At 37.9% G+C, this 22,335-nt stretch overlaps 1 protein-coding gene across 1 annotated transcript in view; it reads left to right on the top strand.

The window, feature by feature from the left end:
- Window positions 1-422: 422 nt before the first annotated feature.
- The window catches only part of SNTG1 (syntrophin gamma 1), a 169,472-nt gene continuing 147,559 nt past the window's right edge, over window positions 423-22,335 (top strand). Inside the window, exons 1-5 of the mRNA XM_042464439.1 lie at window positions 423-504; window positions 10,297-10,349; window positions 14,298-14,432; window positions 16,223-16,279; window positions 20,981-21,038. Coding sequence (XP_042320373.1) covers window positions 10,323-10,349; window positions 14,298-14,432; window positions 16,223-16,279; window positions 20,981-21,038 — 277 coding nt within the window. The 5' untranslated portion in view covers window positions 423-504; window positions 10,297-10,322. The remainder of the gene's footprint in view (window positions 505-10,296; window positions 10,350-14,297; window positions 14,433-16,222; window positions 16,280-20,980; window positions 21,039-22,335) is intronic.

Raw genomic sequence — 22,335 nt, forward strand, 5'->3', positions numbered from 1 at the left:
GCCACAACAAGCCAATGCAGATCTCATTTCAAAAGTTGTGATTTGTGCTTTCTTTTTCTATGATTCTATGAAATTTCTTCCCTGCCCCCTCACTAATACTCAGTCCAAGCTAGCAATGATGACAATAATACTAGGTAATTGGAGTAATTCTAATTTTAGTTTGAAATACAGTTTTACAAAACCATGTTTGCAAAACTGCATCTCACAATATCAGTGTTAAAGTCTGTGGGGCAATGTAGTCACATTTTTTCTTAATGTTACAACTCTGTGTAGACTCAAATCTTACCTACAAATCCTCCTCTCATTTACCATATGCACAATGAAAGTTAAGTATGATTTTATTCTTGAAACTGTATTTTCTCTCCTATATATGTAATATATGCCTCATTTTCTTACTTTTTCTTTTCCATTTGCTTGTAAAGGATCAAGAAGAATCATGATTGAGAGAATCTGTGGATGGCTACCAGTTTTCCTCTTGGCACTGCATTACCAAGTCTTCAAGTGGTATGTTACAGTTTATCATGTCAATGCTACATCTTCCTGAGAACAGCTTGGGGGCTGGCAGTTAACCTTTGGATCTGATAGAGCTTGATGGTAGTTCCAGTTCATTGCTGGCAGGCTTGTATCATTTCCCTGATTTGCAGACTAGGGAGGTACTTGATGAGTAATTAAAGTGGCTTTTGCCCTTGGTTTGTTTTTGTGGAAAAGGGGAGTAGTATCCTTTAAGACAACCAATGATAAAAGTATTGATTCATTTTCTTTTAAATGCAAATCTAGAATCACAATAGCCATGTAGTAGGGAGTGGGGCATGATTGACTCTATGTGTGTAAAAGGGAAGAAAGTTATTTCAAACCCCTTCATTCAGAAGGAGGCGCTGCTGGTCTATATTGGGTTTCTGGTATATACAAGAGCTCTTTCTCTCTTGGGCCCATCAGCTATCTCATATAAGATGCTGATTATCTTTTCTCTAGGAAAGAAGTACTGCAACAGGTAGGGATTACATGTCCCAGTAAGGCTTGCTTTGTAGAAGCTATGGTGATTTTCACAGGTTGAGGGGGACACTTCAAGAAGGGTTGGAAAATAGGAAAATCCTCCTTTTGCCGAAAAAGTGGGAGTGCTAGCATGGAACAGCACTAGCTGAAAAGAGTTTTAGGTTATTTCATCTCTACTTTGCATAGCTTCTTTAAGGAGGCTTATCAGAGATTTCAGGATAAGTAATGAGAAAGGGGCCTGTTAGCCTAAAGTTGCTAGAGTAAAAACTGGTGATGATGAAACCTGTACCTTTAATGTACAAGAGGGCATTTTAGCAGGTTTTGTTTATTGCCTGGCTGTGTGACAAACAACTGCTGCTGAAATTTCCTCTTCTACACAAGATTAGGACTGCAGAAGACCTGTACATATTTTCAGCCTGGCAGCCCTATGCTAAATTAATTTATATAGGCCACTAAGCACTATCTTAGAATATATGTGGATTTGCATCATAACACTGCTAAAAGATTAATTAGAAGTCCAACAATCACACTCCTCACCAATCTTCTATAAACACAACCCATTACAGTGAGTCAAGATGATTACAAAATAATTGCAAAATAATTGTTATAAAATAGTTGACACAACTTTCAGAAGAGCCTGCTTAACTGCCCATATATAATGCAAACATCTACCTACTTTGATTCAGTGTTCATAGGATATAACGGGCAAGAAGAGCTTAATGTTGTACATTTGGGACACAAATGAACAGTGAGTCTATTGCAATAGTATATTTCCAAAGACTTTACCTGTAACTGACAAAGATGCAGTGACAGATCAGTTACATTTACAGCATCATCTTAATCATCATTATGATTTATTGTTTATAAAAGTCCCTAAAATATACTGGAAACTATACAGAAATAAATGAAAATCAAGAAAAATGCAAAAGAGAAAGGATTACTTCTTTGTAACAGCTTAAAGCAGGATATAGACGAGGCCAACCAAATATCTTAATGAAAATAATTTCATGATTTATGATTTTCAGCTTGAGGTTTTTCCAGTCTCAGTAGACTTTTATTGGTTTGCCCGCCTTTTGTTGTCTCCCATTGTGATCTGGATCAGTTGGATTGTTCTTTTTGTAAGACTGGTGTATGAACATTTTTGCCATTCAACAGCAAAGAGCTGGTGCAGGTGTTCTTCTGAAAACTATATGGCACCCATAGAGAAGTGTTGGTACTTCAGATATAGTTTGTTTTGCAGGCATGCTAGTGTTTACTCAAACTGCAAAAAAAGCTATTGATTTTTCTGCAGGGAATGACATCCTGGATTCTTAGTATGATTTAAATTTAAATGTAACATAATTGCTATGTACTTTCTCTGTGTGGCTGTAACATTTCCTGATGCTGCCACTCCCAGTAACAGTGAAGTCAGTCACTTCCCTAGGGTATGCAAATGTCAGCAATTACTAAAAACAATTTTGTAAGCTCACACACACACACACTTCTGGGAAATTGTTCTACTTCATCTTAATGTCTTAATCATTCCATTTATGACAGGCTTATACACTATGTATACACTATGTAGCCTCATATTTGACCTCTTGTTCTAGTGAATCTTTGTTATTTGTAACTTGAATTGAATTTTATTTGTTTCTGACATTAACATGCTGGTTATCATTTGATGGACATCGGTGTTGTTTGTTTTGACTTTTTGTGTCACATACTTCTTTATAACAAGTGTATCTTTTGACACTTTCCCTTCCTTCATCCTGAAGCTTAATCTCTGTTGCTTGTTCATGTGTCTATAATATCAGTAGAAATTAAGTTCAGCAAGTTGAATACTTTAGCATTAAGAATACAAATATGTGTGTGTTTGTGTATAAAATGCCCTATTATATACTCATATATAAATCTAGAAATTTTACTCTAAAAATTGACCCCTAAAAAACCTGGGTTGACTCTCCACAATCCAATGTTCCCGTCTTTTCCCCCAGTGTGATAAACTCTCGATACTCTTTTTTATTTATAATTATGGAAATGAAAACAAAGGGAATTGGGATTTGATATGTCTTGTTATGTTTTACTTGTTGCTTGTTGTATAATATTATTATTGTTCTTTTGTTTGTTGTTACCTGCCTCAATCCAATACAGGGAGAGGCGGGATACAAATAAATATTATTATTAATAGGCTAATCTTTTTAGTTTGGGTGGATTCACACCTAGGACACAGCAATTTTCTTTCAATGTATATATTAAGAAAGATAATCTGTTCATATTAACTTTAAAATACAGAGCAACAGTACAATACACCAAAACAGAATAAGCTTGCCTCTAGTTAGGAATATAGTTAACAAAATCCTCATACTTATTTCTTTTAGTCAGTAAGAGCAAAGTAGTGATGTAGGTTATACAGTAAAATGTTCCCATGTTGTATGTTTCAGCAAAAAGATTTCTACTTTTAGAAATTAAATGCATTGCAGAATATAATTAATTAATAATGTGATGAATCAATAATATATGAAACAAATTGGCAATCAAGATGAATACAATACCATTCACTTTTAAAAGTTGTAATTTACTTCCTTCAGGTAAATATCCCCAGAAAAAAACATATTTAGACTGCAATCTTGCAGTAAGACCATTGAGCTCACTGAGACTTATTTCTGAATAGAAATATATTGGAGTATACAGTTAAGCACAGCCTTTTAGGCATGCTAAAATTGATAAAGTGCCTTTACCCTCCACCCCCAAAATGGTATAAGCTGCTATTGAAATGTCTTATAAAAAATTAAAAGGATTCCAACAGATGTAATTTCCAAGTAAAGCTTTGCATGTTTATGTCCAATTGAAAAATATGTTCCATTAAGTTCAGTGGAGCTTACTTCCAGGAAATTGGCTAAATGACTTCAGCCTAAGGACTTTATCACAAAAGGCAGTACATCACAGCTCTCTTGCTTCCTCTCTCTCTGGGCTAAATTAGGCATACACTGGGCAGTACTGGTTGGTACTGGGTGGGCAGTGCCAAATGTTCTGTGTGATAAGGATTTGCATGAATGAAAACTGTACTGCCAATAAGATTACGAAGGTATGATAAAGAAAAAATAGTCTGCATTGCATAGCGTTTTCAAAAATTAATTTTAGTGGGAGAAGAGCCTGGAGTGATAAAGTCCTAGGTTTGCTTTAATGAAGTTTTGCTCCTAAGTAAATATTTTGGTTCAACCATTTCTGGCTATTGGAAAAACATGAGATATTGGGTACAACATGAAAAATTAATGCACCATAATTGTTTAGTTTTGTTTACTAACTTTAAGTCAAATAAATATGCTAAATAAAAAAAATTGATTGTGATCAGAGAAAAAATAATATAAAATCTACACCAATGGTTTGGCGTGTTTAATTTTCTAGTTTTTCAGTTGTCCATAAACTAATATTATCCATGGAGAGCCATACAGTCCATTCATGGATGATGACAAAATAAAGAAGATGAATACAGTAATTGCAAGAAAATAAATGTATTTAAACTTTTATGCATTCTCCTCTACCCCAGCAATAATGGCTAACAGTAAAGGGATATACCTTGCTTTTAATGCTGAATCAGAGCACTGGTGTAGCAATAAAAAGACTTGTGAAAGATTTGATTTTGCTCTGTTTTTTTTCTCTTTTTAAGAATAATCCTTACTTAAGCTAGTTTAGTCAAGAATTTTTTTGCTATAAGTATGTCTGTCAGTATGAATTTGTCACATTCCACTTCTAAACCTGCAAATTATCCATCTGTCTGTCTGTCTGTCATCACCATCTAGTTTTAAGATGTCATATGAAGTTCACCTCTTGTTTTTGGAACAGTTGTGTGTTCTGATTTAAACCTCTGTTCACAGTACTTTAGAGCAAGAGTGGGCAATCTTTACCCAACAGATGTTTTGAACTCCCAGAAACCCCATTCTCTCTTTCTCTGTGTGAATGACAAGAGATTGTGAGAGAAGCCAACATGATTTAGAGATTTTACTGTTACACTGCAATTTTGGAGCCCAGATTCAAATTCCTGCTCACCTGCTGGGTGATCTTGGGCAAGCCACAGTCTCTGTCTCAGAGGAAAGCAAAAGCAAAGCTCCTTTGAACAAATCTTGCTAAGAAAACCCTGTAAAAGGTTCATCTTGGGGTCACCATAAGTCAGAAAGTACTTGAAGGTGCACAACTGCTCCAAAAACAATAATAATTAAGCACCAAATTTCCAACCCCTGCCTTGAGTTTTATTACTCGCCACCAGCTCCTTTGTATTATAGTATGCTGCTCCAAAATTAGAGCTACCCCAAACAGGTTACTGTATTGCGCATTCCTATGGGCCCAACACAGGGGCAGGAATGTGAGAAGGCTCAGGTGGTTTACAGAAGCAGTATGGAGCATGTGACCTGCATCTGGTGACACATAGCCACTGGTGCAATTGCTTGACATACTTTTTTTTAAAAAACTTTTTTTTTTTGGGTCAAGCATACAAGTGCATAAGTGGCCAGCTGTACCATCAACTAATCGCACCATTGATTCATCACACATGCCATGAAGTGGGATGGTAACAAACACGGCAGGTCACCAATAGTGCAATGGATTTAATAAAATCATAAACAAACTAGACAGTCCAGCAGGGGGCCATGGGGTGAAGGGGGGAATATATGGAGGGCCTCTGTGACTGTGCTTTGCCAATATGTCACAGGGTGAACTGATGCACTGTACAGGGCAGTGTATTGCTTGTGTGACTGTGTGACTGGTCACAGGGTCATGCAGAGTGTCCAGTGTGATGGCAGCTGGACAGGATGAGGGAGGTAACTGGCAGCTGCAGGCAATGTGTTTGTGTGATGATGCACATGTAAGTGGGGGAAGGCAAAAAGAATATCAGAGTTGTCTGGCTTGACACTGTGTGGTGCAGACTGTCCATGGGTGTTCGGCCTGCCTTGGGAGTGGGCAATGTGGACAGTGGAGGTTCCTCCTGATTCAGGAAACCCTGAGACCATCCTGGTTTTTCCTCTCTATCTGCTCAAGTCCTGAAACCCGGGGGTGGTAATGAGGGTGGGGAAGGAGACTACCTTTGAGGTTGGCCTGGAGGCTTTGCCCTCACTTTAAGTCCTGGACCTAGGGGGAGTCCTTAGGCCTGCCTTCCAGCAGATGAACAGACAGGGACCAGCCCACCAGTTTTGGGTATCAGGGTTATATAGGCATCATTTAATGATGAAGAGAGGGTGCCAAATTCCAAGTTATGTTTGTAAAGTTGGAGCAGTAGTGGTGCTAACAAACTTGAGAAAACATTGTACTAGTCATTTGGAAACTCATCAGGTCCAGGAGATTTCCCAGTTTTCATACTTGGTATAAAACTGATAATTCTTCTAAGTTTAAAGGTCCTGGAAGAAATTGTTGCTGTGATATGACAAGTTAAGGTCAATATTGTATGAGAAAATATAGTCTCCTTATCCTTTTGGTGAATTCCATTATTGAAAATTTATTATTTCATTAATGAAGCTATAAAGATCTGCTTAAAACTCAAAAACTTGTAGATTTATTTCTGTGGGCAATATACAGTATACTGTATACTCAACTATATGTTGATCTCATGTATAAGTTGAGGGCACGTTTGGGGGCCAAAGTTATGGATTTGGTTATGACCCATGGATAAGTCAAGGGTGAAACTTTGAGGCTCCTCAGGTCCATGGTGGCTCTTCAGCGTTTCCCTGGCAGTGGACAGAGGCTGTTTCTCTGCCGCAGTGAGGAAGCACCAAAGAGCCCTTGTTGCAGCCATTTTTTCCTTGGAGAGGGCTTAAACAGTCGCAGGCACCCTCTGTCCCTTCAATCCCATGAAGAGACCCACTTTTACAGTAGAGTCTCCGAGGAATGGAAGCTGTTTACTGCTGGCCCATCCACAGTTGTCTGAAGCTGCCAGCTTGTCTTCTCATAGAAGGTGAGGAGGCGGCACGGGTGAAGAGTCAGTTGGGGGGAGGGAGCCAAATACGAAAGGAGCTAGGGCAAGGAGAGAGAGAAAGTGTGTGTGTGTGTCTGCATGCTGGACTTGGGAAAGTGGGGAGGAAGGAGTGTGTGCGTTTGTGACTGGATCAGCTGTTGCTCCTATACAAATAAAAATTGCCCCACACTGTCTTTGCTTCCAACAGCCCATTCTCAGGCATGGAGAGAAAGTTGGGAGGAAGGTGTGTGTGTGTGTGTGTGTGTGTGTGTGTGTGTGTGTTTGTCACTGAATGAACTGTCATCATTGGCATTACCATATTGACCCCTATATAAGTCAGCCCAGGATTTCGGGGTCAATTTTTGGGTATAAATTTCTCAACATATAGATGAGTATACAGTATACAAATTATTGCTTTAATATTTGATGGCTGAAACCAGAATTTTGTTCAGACATTCCTCATTTTTCCAATATTCTTGTCATAGACATGTCAAAGTAAGTTCGGTTTGCTAAAGAAAATATTATTCAATTCAAAATTAACTTTTTCTAATTCTTGATAAAGTTGTTCAGATGGAGAAACAGCAAGTTGAGATAAAAGAGCTTTCAGCTGCTTTTTCAACACAAACACACACACTAATTTTTAAAGTCTTTTTTTAATAAAAAGAATACGCAATTATTATGCCCTGAATGTAGGCTTTACATGCTTCTCACTCAATAGCATATGAACTTGCAGTGCCTTCATTAATTTTAAAATATTCCATCAGATCTGCTGACATTTGAGCCACGAAATTTTCATCACTGAGAAGTGAAACTTTAAATCATAAGAGGCTAAAAGGTTTTAGGAACATTAGAAAAGTGCAGTTCAATACAAACCAGAGTATAGTCTGATATTATCACGGATTCAGTTTTATGTGTGTTCATATTTCTAATCAAAATATCTGAAAATAAGAAATAATCTAATCTGAAACAAGTATGGTAGACTGGAAAGAAAAAATATACTCCCTATCTCCATGTGTTCATGACTTTAAGGAAGAAACTTTTGCTTGTGACATGTGATGTGTGACTTAGGTAATGCAATCAAGGAACTACAAGAAGGGTAAATTTATATTATCTGGACAGGAATTTTGTTTTTCTTATTACTCATATGCTACCTTGAAGACTAATTATTTTATGACATGCCCTCTGATTAGTCTTCTTCATCAGATACAAAGTAGATACCATGCCCAATTTAAATGTCTGCAAAATTTGTGTAGCTTCAGTGGGATGCACTTAAAGACCATCTTCAGAATATATTTAGTAGGCCAATACTTGACAGTTCAGTAATCTTTTTTTTTTAAAAGAAAGATGGTTTTTAAACATTGACAGGCCACTGAAGAAGACGTAGGTTGAAATGCGTCTGGCCTTTTGGTTTTTATTATTACAATTGTTTATAATTGCCAAAAGAAAAAAATAGAGGGGGCTTTTCTTCACCCTTTCTGTGCTTTTATTGGCTTTTCACCAGGGTTCACTTTCTCTGGTTTTGTATTTTTAATATTCTATTCACCCTTAGCATTTACAGATCTTCCAGTGGGGTAATTTTACCCTTTTAGACATTACATTATTTTTTTTGCTCCAGGGTGCTGTTATTCCCTTATAGTTTTTGCCAGAACCTTTTTGTTGTTTTGTTTGGTTATTTTCTGGGGGGGGGGGGGTCGGTTTTAGGGTCTTTGGTTGGAAAGGTCTGGAAAACCATGTCCCCTGAGGAGCGACTTAGAAAGCTGGGAATGTTTAGCCTGGAGAAGATTAAGAGATGATTATGATAGCTCTGTTTAAATATTTGAAGAGGTGTCATGTTGAGGATGGAGCAAGCTTTGTTTTCTGCTGCTCCACAGATCAGGACAAAGAGCAATGGATGAAAGCTACAGGAAAAGAGATTCCACCTCAACATTAGGAAGAACGTTTTGGCAGTAAGAGCTGTTAGACAGTGGAACATACTCCCTCAGAGAGTGGTGGAGTCTCCTTCTTTGGAGGTCTTTAAACACTGGCCCATATGGGGTTAAAGAACTATTTGGTGCACACCAGTGGTACCTCTTTGTAGTGAAAGGTCAGGCTCTGGATCAGCTTAGACAGGTCAAGGGACCTGGATTTGTGAAAGAATGTGCCTTTTTAGGGTAGACATGGGGGTTTTGCTCAACCTTACAAACTCGAGGGAATTTGGGGGAGAGTGCCTTATGTTTACTTCCCTAAAACTGGCTGAGGATACAATTTGAATCATCAGAATTACCTCAGTGTCTGGTGTTGGCACCCAAAGTAAAGGCTGGTCGAAAATTGGTTGAGAATTGACACCCAGCTTCAGCTGGACCCACACCAGGCTTTTCACTTTCATCAATTTTCTCAAGAGTGTTGAAGTTTAAAGTTGAAGTTCAAGAGCTTAGCATTAAATAGGATATAGGTCAAATGTCTGGTCTCTTTATTTCATGGTTGGGTATAAATAGGTTTTTCATCTTTCTTTCACACACCTTATCCTCCTGGTATTGTTTTCAATGTACTAAAAATGTGTTCACTAAAATGTTTAGCACAGCATTTGTTCTCCACCTCAAGAAACTTGATCATTTTCCCCAGACATGTCCTCAACTCATATGTTCACTTTTACATTGAGGTGTAAGAAATATGAGGTTTTTGTCCAGAACTAAGGATTATGAGTTGGGGTGACATGGTATGTTGGGATATATTTGAAAACAGTCACTCTTCAATCATTCTGAATGAAACTAGCCACCCTTCTACATCAGAGCTGTCCCTCGCCTTCCCTTCAGTCTTGAACATGCTGTCTTAAGTTCTTTATCTTTTCTTCTCTTTCAGTAAGGAGTAAGGATACTTAACATGTGGCCCTGCACACACACACACACACAGTAACTCTCCACTTTCATCACCGCCGAAAAACAGCAGTCTGCAGGAGCCAATTTTACCTCCAAATTCCCTCCTCAGTAAAAAGAACCCGGTTCTTCAAGGTTCTTTTTGCGCCTTCTGGGTTACGTCACAAGTGCACCAATGGCACACTTGTGACATAAGCAACGCACAGTGATGTGTGGATGCTGCGCCTCACTTACGGCAAGGTGGCCACCCCTGTGTGGATGGGAGGCCGCCATCTGCACATCGTAGGATTCCGGACCATGCAGTTGATGCGTGATCTGGAACCCTACTATCGCTTCTGCCACACTGCATTTGGGCCATCTGTCTCAGCCCTTGGTTAAAATTGCATCCATTGACATCTGGATGGCCCAAAAGTGGCCCATTTCAGTATTACAGATCTACATGATTAATTTCAATGCTTGATTTAAAGCATTCATTTTAATGCTTGATAGCCTTGTTCTTGTTCGTAATAAAGCTTCTTTTTTCTCATTTAGACACACATCTCTTGGTGCCATAGCACATGGATTTCAGGACTGCATGTGAAGAGGTAAAGTCAATTCTATGCAACTTATTTTTTTTTAAAAAATCACACATGTAAAATCATTGTGTTCTTTGTGTTTTAAATATGAATATTAGAAGGCTAATTAAGTGAGTTGCACTCTGAGCAGATTTTTCTACAGAAAATAATATTTCCATGAGATTTATCATTTTCTGTGCAGCAAAATATGTTTCATGTGCAGAAAATGATGCTTTCTGTGCAAAACAACCATTTGCTAATTTTGCACAGAATAAGAACTGAATTGCAAATAAGTTTCAAAAACTTTTACATTGAGAAGAAATCTGCATTTTACATGAGAAGAAATCTGCTAAAATTACTCATTGCTTCTTTGAAGAAGAAAATTAGTGATGACTTACACCCTTAACATTAAAATAGTTCAATGAGACATACAGTGGTTCCTTGGTTTATGCAGGGGATCCGTTCTGGACCCCCTCCCCCCACCTAAGCTGAAAAATGCATGAGCTGAAGTCCCATTCAATTGAATGGGGGCATGCTCACAGTGCGGGAGAGTGCGTGCGCCATTTATTCTTCCATTGCACAGCTTCTATGTAAGCAGGAAGCCTTGTATGGGGCACCCGCCTATGGTGTGGGCACACTGTACTTTCAGGTGATCAGTGTATAGCTGTGTTTTAGCCTATGTAAGCAAAACATAGAGAGAGACATCATTCAGGTTGAACTATTCTCTTAACTTTGACCAAAGAGAAAGCAGGGCATGGGAAATGGGAGAGGGTCTGTGCTCTTGGCAGGATTGTTGTAGGTAAATGTAGTTGGAGGACTTGTAATCCCAAAGAAATAAGGTGGTGACACAATCTCCCTCCCCCAGGAATCACAGGTAGCTTTGAAAATACAGAGGCTGGGAAACTGCTATTCTTTTTATTTTTCAGTTTTGTTATACTACAAGCAGGAAATTGAACAATGGGTAAAGTTTTCCCTTCCATACATTTAATACAGGAGAACAGTCACTCCCATAAGAGGACAGTGAGCAAAAATGGTAACAGGGTATATGTGTGTAAATGACGTTTTGCAAATAGATTGAATTAAACAGCCACTGTAGAGTGCAGATGGAGAGGGAAACTGGGTTGTGCTGCTCCAAGCACATCTTTCATGGAAAAGATTATTTACTGGAAGTCTGTACAGTTATAGACCTCTTTTCATCTATGAGTTTTTCAGAAGCTAAACATTGTGGAAAATAAAATATAAATCAAAACATTAAACAGAACAATTTTCAGACAAGCATATGTTTGCTTGGCTTTATTGGAACTGAAATAAGTTTGCCTTTTTTCAGCTCCAAAGGCTGCCCTATTTATGTGTATCAATGCTGCTTTCAAGTGGGACAGGAAAGGATATAATTTAACTGAAGATTTAGTTTAAAGAAGTATTGTGCTGCAGTAGCTTCTGCACAGTAAGGCAAAGGCTACCAGGACCTCATTACAATTTTAAGAGATTTCCATGTAAATTAGGTTTTTCTGCACATGTGCAGTCAGTCATTCAGTGAATAGCTGGCCTTCTCCCTTCCCTATGCTTTTCTCTTTTGTTCAAACTGTGAATAAACTCTGTCCATGTGCATCACAGTGCTGACTTCTGTTTTAATACCATCGTGATGCTTAATTATGTCTACTGTATGGTTACATGCTGCTTAATTCCCCCCCCCCCCAGTGCTCTTTAAAAAGCTTCTCCAGAGATTTTATAAGGTAATCAGCCAAGTCAGAAGTGTGCAGACAAGTAAAGCAAAATTATTGTATAAACAATTTAACATTTCTCAAAAATAATTTTACCGTAGGCTGCCCTCAAATTAATTAGAAACTATTGGGATGCTTCTAAGTGTGAATCATTAGGCTTTTTTCTTGATCCCCACCCCTACCCTCATGCACACTGACCTTGTTTGGTTGAGGTATAATAGGAGAATTGAGATATAAGTCCTACATAACCCTTCTAGCATTTCCTTTCCTCTTCCTTGCCCTATATCTCAGATTTCATCCGTCTGAGATGTCCTTATTTCATAGATCAGGAACATGAAAGCACAATTTCAGCAACTTTTCAATGCAACGTATTATGCTTTGGAGCATTATCTGGCTCACTTGCTTCAGCAGTGGAGTGACTTGCCAGAGGCTAGCTGTAAAATTCCAGCATTGGAAGTGTGTCTGCCCACTCAGGAGACAGATACCCAGATGGAAGATTGCTGAGGCTGAATAGAAGTCATGCTTGCCTTGAATGGCCAAGGCATTGGTCAGCTGCAGTAACTAGAGGAGATAGTTGTCAAAGTGTAGAAAAAAGGTATAAGTCTTCTGTTGCCCTATTTTGTCTTGCGAAAACAATAGGTTCCAAGTGACAGTTGCTTCTCCTTGTAACTCTCATGCTGGATATTTCTAGTTGAGATCTTGGTAAAGTTACTTTTTTGGATTACAACTGCCAGAATTACCTAGGCAGCATTGGAGTTGTAGTCCCTATAGTAATATTTCCAAGCTTTGTTCTAGATGGATAGTACTGTTAGAACAAGATGGAGACTACTTGGAAAATTGAATATACTGATCGAGAGCCAGCAAGGCATAGTGGTTTGAGTGTTGGAGAATGACTCTGGAAACCTGGGATCAATTCCCTGCTAGGCCATAAAACCCACTGAGTGATCTTAGGTAAGTCATCTCAGCTTCAGGAAAAGGCAATGGCAAACCTCTTTTGAATAAATTTTGTAAAGAAAAGCCCCATGATAGGTTCAGCTTAGGGTCTCCATAAGTTGGAAATTACTTGAAGTCAAACAACAATAACAATATACTGATTGCAGAAACACATTGACATGTGAGTTTGTTCTCTTTAGAAATGACAGGAAACCTAAGGAGAAACTGAAGGAGTGAGTGATGGTAGACAATGAGCATATGGAGTGTGTGTGTTTAAGCAGCAACACTTGGGACAGAAAAGTTTTGAGCCCATTGGCAGGAATGAATAGGTAAACAACAGCATCCTTCAGGGCTGAGAGATCTGAAATTTATCGTACTGTGAAGGAAAAGGATCACTTCCAACATAAGACCAGAGAACAAATGTATATATGGCAGATGATTATCAAATATCTGAAACTGTATAGGAGTTCAATTGCCCATCTTGAAAACAGAAGTAAGAAGACAAAGCTACACAGTCCTTTTGATATTATCAGATCATCATGAATCTAAGACCCAGACTATGCTTTTCACATTGTCAGGGTATACTGTACTGTTTGTCCTTGTTTAGAATATTTCTTTCCAGACTGACCAGCTGGATTTAGTTAATTAATCCACTGACACAGGCTGTGATCTGAAATGCACTTGAAATGAATTTCTCTCTCTACACTCAAGAGCTATTGGATTATAATCATAAAGCAGGATGATTGGAATCCTTCATGGGCTTTCAATGCTCTGCTATGATCCAAGTTAAGCTTCTGGCTCATGAGTAATCCTAATACTTCTAATTAGATTAAACAGAGGTTGTAAGCTTAACATAAACTTCCCGGGTAACACACTGTATTAAGGAACATCCAAGGTTGAACCTGTGTGCTCTGTGACACTGATGATTGAAATGCGTGCCTTGATATTTTATTTATTTATGATTATGTTAAAAGCAATTGTCTGTTACATTGTTAGTATGGCTTGTTTGTTATTTGCACAAGCCAAATATTATTAAATGAACCACCTGCAACTCACTAAAATGTAACTAATCAATTTTGCCATACAGTATCATTGTTTCAACATTTCTGTTTATTTCTTATTATGGTGGATATTTCAGCTGATAAGAGTGTAATTTGAGTGGTATGTACTAGTGCCTCTTAATACTTTACTGAACATACCACTTTGACATTTAAAAAAAAAGTGTGTGTGAACATATTTTTGTATGTGTGTGTGTATGGATGAGTGTGTACTTATTCTTTAGTATTCAACAAGAAAACTAAGAAATGTTTTTCTCTTTTCGAAGACAAAGACAGGGATTTGTTTGCTGCAGGATGGTAACCAGGAGCCTTTCAAAGTGCGGTTGCACTTAGCCAAAGATATTTTGACAATTCAAGAACAAGACGTAATCTGTGTGTCTGGTGAACCTTTTTATTCTGGTGTAAGTATCAAATTCTTTAGTGGCTTCCCAGCTGAAGATATTGTGCATGCTGAACTGTTTAGATTGCCTTTCATTGGGAGATGCAGAAATATACAGCAGTGGTGAAATTGATTGAGCAAGTGCTAAGTACATAAATCCTGACTTGATGCATCCCCAGGTGCTAAATGAAAAAATGCAAACCAATAATCAAACAAAAATGTCCTTGCTGTAAGATACCAAGTTGTTGCGGGGGGGGGGGGGGGGGGGCTATTTTTCTTTTGGTCTGTTATCAGAGAACATAATCAATACTGATTTTTGTGCAATTCCATAAATGTGCAAAAAATAAGAGTTGAAATAAATTTTACCATGTTTTCACCACAGTTAAAAACTAGTAGCTCAGAATGGGCAGTATGCATATTTATTTTTTAACCAATTGACTTGTCCTTTTATACTTGCTCAGTGGGTGTGCTTTGCTTCCAACATCAAACAAATTTTACCATAGAAGAAAATAGAGATGCACTGTAATTGTTTCCCTCTAGTATCTCTCAGAGCACTCTTTTGTGGCTATGTTGCTTTTACTGGCCTTATAAAGCTGTTCAAGTATGTTAATTTAGGATGATGTTTCCTTAGCTCTCCCTAAATCAAAGAAGTTATTAGATTTATTCAATGACTGCCCTTCCATGTTACTAGGCCAGAATTAAGAACAGATCCTCACTATGAAAGACAAGTTCTGTGTATGAAATATTGGCTATTTGTGTTATATGCAGTTTAAAAACAAAGTTTACTACTCATTGGACATGATAACTGAGTTTCACTGTTAATAGATATCAACATAATTCATGCCATTGCAATGCACACCATGAGATAAGTGTTACTCCAGCATGTGCAGCTTTGAATATACATGGTATTTCTGCTGACTAGACATGTCCAGTTGATATTGTCTCAGACCACTCAGTATTTCAAGGAATTATAAATAATCCAGTGGTGTCCTGTAGTGCAAAACTTTAGTTTCCTCTCTTAAGAATGAATGATAGTGAATTAATTATATGGAAAAAGTAAAGCAACCCATGTGTGCTTTTCAGTGCATTTAAATCTTTTTAATTTGCTTAAAATGCTGCCTACACTGCTAGGGCAATTTCTGCATATCCCCACCACCAGCAGGAGTTTTAGACTCAGGAGAGGTCTTTATTTAACCAGTTGGTTTCTCATTCATTTTCCTAACTCTTGGAAATTGTCCACCCCTAACTTAAGAATACCATTGAGATTGGGCACTGTTCAGAATCTAGGCTTTGGAATTATTAGACAGTGAATTCTTATATTCACCGATAGATTCAGGTTGTCTGCATGAAAATTATACGGTGGTTGGGGCTAAGCTAAGGAGTTTCACTTTGTACAGCAATATCAAGTATCCCTACACAAAAGAAGATGGAGTTTCATTGCGGCCTGGAACATGTGAGAGGGGTTCAGACAGCCATGCATCCATAGAGAATACTTTGTTGTATCAAGCATTTTGTATGCTTATTTATAAAGAAGAATTATTATATAGCACTAAGTATTTATATTCAACGACTTATGCTGGCTCCTCTTTTATTCAACTGAATGTGTTTTTCTATAATTTGTCACTTTACAATTAGAAACAGAAAAATAGCTGCTTTTCTTTCAGAATTGCCATATGAGAACAAAGTGCCCAAAACTCCATTATAAAGGCCAAGTCCCTAGTCCAAGAAAAGCCCATTAAAGTTGAAATTATGAATATTTTTCCTAGGAAATATTTAATTTACATACAAACTGAATCTGGTTTAATTTTACAGGAAAGGACTGTAACTATTAGAAGACAGACAGTAGGAGGATTTGGATTAAGTATAAAGGTAGTGTGTGTTTTTACTAGTGTTCTGTATATTGTGTCAGAAGTATCTTTTATCCTTTAGAGAATGTGTTTAATGAGATCAAAAGCTGATTGATTGAATTCTTACCTGCACTTTCATTGAGTCCTTAAAGGTTTCATTAAAGGTCTGTATACTTTTACAATAGGCAATCAACTCAGACCACCTCCACCACCCCTTCTTGAATTAATGGGAGAACAAGCAGGCGCAGCATCCCATTGAGATCCAGTTTGTACTGTATGCAGTGATATAATATAAAAGATAGTCAGCTACAAACGCTGGTCTTCTGTTCAATGGCACTTAAATTTTAAGTGCTTATTAATGAAGGCTAAATTATCATGGCAGGAACACCGCAATGAATTCTCTATGAGTTCTGCAATTCTGTTTTATTTTCACATTGTCTTAGAATCATAAAATCATAGAATCATAGAGTTGGAAGAGACCACTAGGGCCATCCAGTCCAACCCCCTGCCATGCAGGAAATCCAAATCAAAGCATCCTTGACAGATGGCCATCCAGCCTCTGTTTAAAGACCTCCAAGGAAGGAGACTCTATCACCCTCCGAGGGAGTGCATTCCATTGTCGAACAGCCCTTACTGTCAGGAAGTTCCTCCTAATGTTCAGGTGGAATCTCTTTTCCTGCAGCTTGCATCCATTGTTCCGGGTCCTGTTCTCTGGAGCAGCAGAAAACAAGCTTGCTCCCTCTTCAATATGACATCCCTTCAAATATTTAAACAGGGCGATCATATCACCTCTTAACCTTCTTTTCTCCAGGCTCCCTAAGTCATTCCTCATAGGGCATGGTTTCCAGACCCTTCACCATTTTTGCCGCCCTCCTTTGGACACGCTCCAGTTTCTCAATGTCCTTTCTGAATTGTGGCACCCAGAACTGGACACAATATTCTAGGTGGGGCCTGACCAAAGCAGAATACAGTGGCACTATTACTTCTCTTGATCTAGACGCTATACTTCTATTGATGCAGCCTAAAATAGCATTGGCATTTTTAGCTGCCGCATCACACTGTTCACTCATGTTCAACTTGTGGTCTACTTGGACTCCTAGATCTCTTTCACACGTAGTTTCATCCAGCCAGTCTTGTTAATAAAACTGAAAAATAGTACTGTGTCACCAGGTGGAACCTGAATCCACATGTATGTTCTGAGATAAGTGTGGGAAGCATTAGTGTAAGAAACACTTATCTGAGATAAGTGTACGAAACTTTAAAAGAAAAGAAGAAAATTTTGAATGTTGTACCTGATTCTGAAGCAATGAACATCTGTTTTCCTTTCTTTTGAACAAAATCTTCTCTTACAATAGTAGTGAAGAAATTTATTTTCTATGACTACACAACATCATTTATATATGCTTCCCAAAAATACCCACATATAGAACATGATTTTGGAAGCAAATGGATGTGCTACTGACTTATGTTGACAGTCTGTAGCAAATCAGTCAAAAGGAAATGCAGGCTGAATTCAGTGTCATGATAGCAGATTTTCACTTGCTCAGCCATGTCTCCCCTCCTTCCCACAACACACTTTCTTCCATGTTGAAACTCTCTGCTCTACCAAAAATCCTGCTCTGGAGGATTTTCCTGTTCTCTGCAACATGTTTGAAGGTACACATCAGGGCCAGAGGACTGCAGGAAGCTGAGGAGTTCTATTTTTCTTGTTTCACCTGATGGGAGTAGTTTTGTCAGTGGAACAACTCTGTTCGATCCCACTCTTATTTCTTAAAATTAGTCCAATGTGTTTATATGTATCTGCACCATCAAAATTCTGTAACAATGAAGTTACTAACATGATGGGCTATGTTTATTTAAGTCAATACATGGTATTACTTTTTCTCTGGGCATTAACATTTCCATGGTTATGAAAAATAACAAATGGAAATAAGTCAGACTATCTAGGAAAATAATTTATCTACTGATAATTAAATGAGGAGTTTCAAACTTTGAAAATAACAATGTTGTTTATGACATCTGTAAAGTAAGTTCAAAATTTGGAGGCACTAGAAAATAATTTAAATCCAGTACTACTTTTCATTCAGCAGAGGAGCCCACTACTTTTTAACCACATAATAGTTATTATGGGAGTGGTACAGATGAGAAGAAAGGGATGTCCAGAGGCTGTCCCTTTCTTCTCTGGATCGCTGCCATAACAACCACATGGCTGCGGCAACGATCTGGCTCAAAAAAGAGCTCCAAAATGGAGCTCCTTTTTGCGCTGTCATAAGGATGCAGCCCTTATGATGGTGTTTCTGGCTAGAGCTGTTTGGGCCCTCTGGCATCCTTATGTCACAAGGCTGTGCCGCAGCCTTATGATGTAACGGCGCCAATATTAGGGCTCGAGAAATGTGGATGCTGAATCACACTGAACTCTTATATCACCACCACCACACTGCTTTGCGCCAGTATGTACCAGCCCATTGACTAACTCCAAAAACTGTATTCACATTTCATACTTGCAAGGTCTTTCTGTCAACTTTCAAGGGCTTGTGAAACATTCTATCAGCCTGATGATGTCTTAATCACTGGACAGGGGTTTAGTTTGGATTCTAAACTAATGTTTGGTGTATTTTAACTAGAGTTAAGAAACATCAGATGTAATGAGAAATTAGGTAAGGAGGGAAATCATTATCATCATGATCATCATCATCATCTGTAATATAGCACCTTTTCCCCATCACTGAGGCTCAAGGCAGCTTACAAAGATCAAAACAGATCTAGATTAAAGCACATCAATCAATAAAATACAACCAAATTATCAATAGCATTTAAAGGTATTGAAAACATAATAATCATAGATACATGAGAAGAGAGATGGAATCTAACTTGAAATCTATCAATGTCTGTATTAAATAAGACCTAATAAATAATTTTGTATATTGAGCAAATCAGAAAAAGATCACTATTTTATTCATGAAACTAGTTGTTTGAGTTCCTTATTTCTGGCTTTCCAAGATTTTTTTATCTGCAATTTTCTGTTCAAACACAGATAGATTTGTGGTGTTAATAGGTGGTTTCCTGAAAAGAAAACCTCCACAACAAAGTATCTCTCTTGAGCTCATTTCTACCGAAGACTCCCCCCCCTTCCTTTCTTCTCATAACACTTTGCCTCATTTTTCCATGGTCTCAGACCACATAGAGAATCAGAAAGGCATCATGGAGTGCTAGTATTGAACCAAGCTAACTCGTGCCTTCTCCTGACTGCCCCACATACATTTGGGATAGTCAAACACTGACTACTTAGCCAGCTTCAGAATAACTCCACTCCCAGTAGTGTCAGTCAATACCTAGTATTTGTTTATTAGTAGCAATGCTCCTTTTTTGCTTTCCAAGTGACTATATGGCTCATCCATCTTAACAGTTACTGCAGGCTTCTACCTGATCCCTGCTATCATTGTTTAGACTCTGTGTATCTTAGGTGTCAAAAGTGAAGTCCTGATCTGTGACAGGAAAGTACTTTTACTACCTCTGTTCATTCAAATATCCAACTTCTAAACTTTCAGCTTCCAAACATGCAGTTATCAGATAAAACTGGTTCTCTCTAGGGGCTGGCAATATCCAGCATAGTGAATTGTACAGCCAGATCCTGTTAGAAAAATGTTAAAATATTTAGCTTTCATTTTGATGTTGTTTGTGATCCTATATTTGAGATCATGTGTTGGGCCCCTTAACACAGTTCTGTTTCTAAAAACATGGAAACTAAAATATCCAACAAAAAGGGATAAAAATATTGCATTCACGGGGAAATTGCTGTGTAGATCTGATCTTATGAATGCCTTCAGTGATGGGTTTTTGAAACAGTCCTCTGTGATGTATAAATGTTGATATATGACCAAGGCATCCATAGATACATTTTCTAATATACAAAGTGACAAAGCCTACCAGGTAAGGTAGTCATGTGGACTGAGCAGTGCAAACTTCTTGTGGAAAGGGCAAATAAGCTTAGAGAATTAAATCTGTTTCTGTTGTAGACTGAGAGATATTGCCAAACAAGTCCTTTTAAAAAAGTGAACAAGTATACATGCATTGTTTAATATTACCTGTGTAATCTTTCTTTTAAAAATGGAAAACCTTTTTTGTCCCTCCCCCCCCCCCCCCCTTTATGGAGCACCTGTTGTTCTCCACCTTAGATGCCACCCCTCCTTTTGTTCCAGATTCCTATTCATTTTCTTACAGAATTTTGTGCATGAAAGAATGGCAAAAAAGAACCGAGGGAAACAAAGAAAACCTTCACATTCTCTTTAATGTCCAAATGTATTATTTTCTTTTATGTGCTTTTATGTATCAGTTCCTTGTCAGCATGACAAGAAAAAGATCACAGCATGGCCAGTATTTGGAACTGTGCCCATTTTTATTTCTATAAATTAGACTTGATACTGTGATTTCTGGAGAATCTGTAGGAACCTGCATTCTTTTGTCAACATTTTCTCATTGTTTGGTTCACACTCTGCTGTGCTGATGCTGCCAGTATGTTTCTTACTCCTTAGCAATAGAATTGATTACATTTTTCTACTTATTGTGAAAAGGAATGGTAAAACAGGCCAAAAGAAATGGTAAAACAGGTCATTCCGCAACCTCCTGAGTAATGTAAACATAAAAGCAAATAAACTTTAAATAAATATAACAGTATTGTAAGTTTGCCATATGTTCAATGAAATATGATTTTTTTATTTCATAGGGAGGAGCAGAGCATAATATTCCAGTGGTCATTTCCAAAATTTCCAAAGAGCAACGAGGTAGGTTTTTGTGTCAGATAAGTTGCTTACTAGAGCCAGTATTGTATAGTCGTTTGAGAGTTCAACTACGAATCTGGGAGACCAAGGTTTGAATTCCCCCTCAACTATAGAAACCCATTAGGTGATCTTGGGCAAGTCACATTCTCTCAGCCTCAGAGGCAATAAATGACAAGCAGCTTTAAACAAATCTTGCCAAGAAAGTCCACCTTAACCCTAGATAAAACTTCCTGACAGAAAGAGCTGTTCAATAGTGGAACATAATCCCTCAGAATGTGGTGGAGTCTCCTTATTTGGAGGTTTTTAAACAGAGACCAGATGGCCATCTGTTTGGGGTGCTTTGATTGTGTGTTCCTGCATGGCAGGGGGTTGGAATGGATGACCCTTGGCATCTCTTGGAACTCTATGATTCTGTGAATACTTAAGGTTTGCCTTAAGGTTGCTATAAAATGGAAATTACTTGAATGTGCACAACAGCTTTTGCTGAACAGAATACCTACAACTATCTCCAAGTTTATAAAGTGAGCCCACCATAATAGTAGGCTAGCAGTCCATGCTCCTGTGGTCCTCCCGCTTTATATTAGTTAATGCCAGCATGCACCCACTGTAATGCATAAGTCACTGACCATTGACTAATTTGAGCTTCAGTTGCTGCATTTTTTTTCAATTGGGAATGAACCAACCCCCACCCCACCCCACTCCCAGATGGGAAAGGCCTGCTATATATTTCCTTTGCGCTGATTCATAACTTGATTTTTAGGATATTGAGGATGAGGTGTAAGAACAACCTAGAAGTGAACTGTATGATAAATGCAAGGTTGCAATGCTAATGAGGTGAGGAGGAGTCTTTGCAATTGTTTGAAACCAAACGTTTATTCATCAGTGAAAACTGTGAAAAAATATACAGACAGTGTTAAAGTGACATATTGTCTTTGGATGGTATGATAAGGAGGATCTGCAAATTATGAAATTAGGATGTTTGCTCATCTCCCTAGCTATCCATCCAAATTTGAACATTCTTGGAAAGTTGTATTTCATTGTTTGTTTGTTTTTTTAAAAAAACTATCAAAGCGTATCCACATTTTAAGACAAAAATGTATTTGGTTTTGTTTGGTTGGTTGGTTGGGTTTTTTGCAGTGGGTGGATACAGTCAGAAAATATACATTTAAATTTCTATTTTCATGTGGATTAAAAAAAAAAGAAAGGTGGGACAAAAAATAGGTTGTTTTTTTTTTTAAAAAAAAATCCAGTCTGTCTTTAGGCCATCCTTCCAAGATCTTTTATTGGCTTTAGGTTAGTA

The sequence above is a fragment of the Sceloporus undulatus genome, chromosome 4, assembly GCF_019175285.1.
Source record: "Sceloporus undulatus isolate JIND9_A2432 ecotype Alabama chromosome 4, SceUnd_v1.1, whole genome shotgun sequence".
Lineage (NCBI taxonomy): Eukaryota > Metazoa > Chordata > Lepidosauria > Squamata > Phrynosomatidae > Sceloporus > Sceloporus undulatus.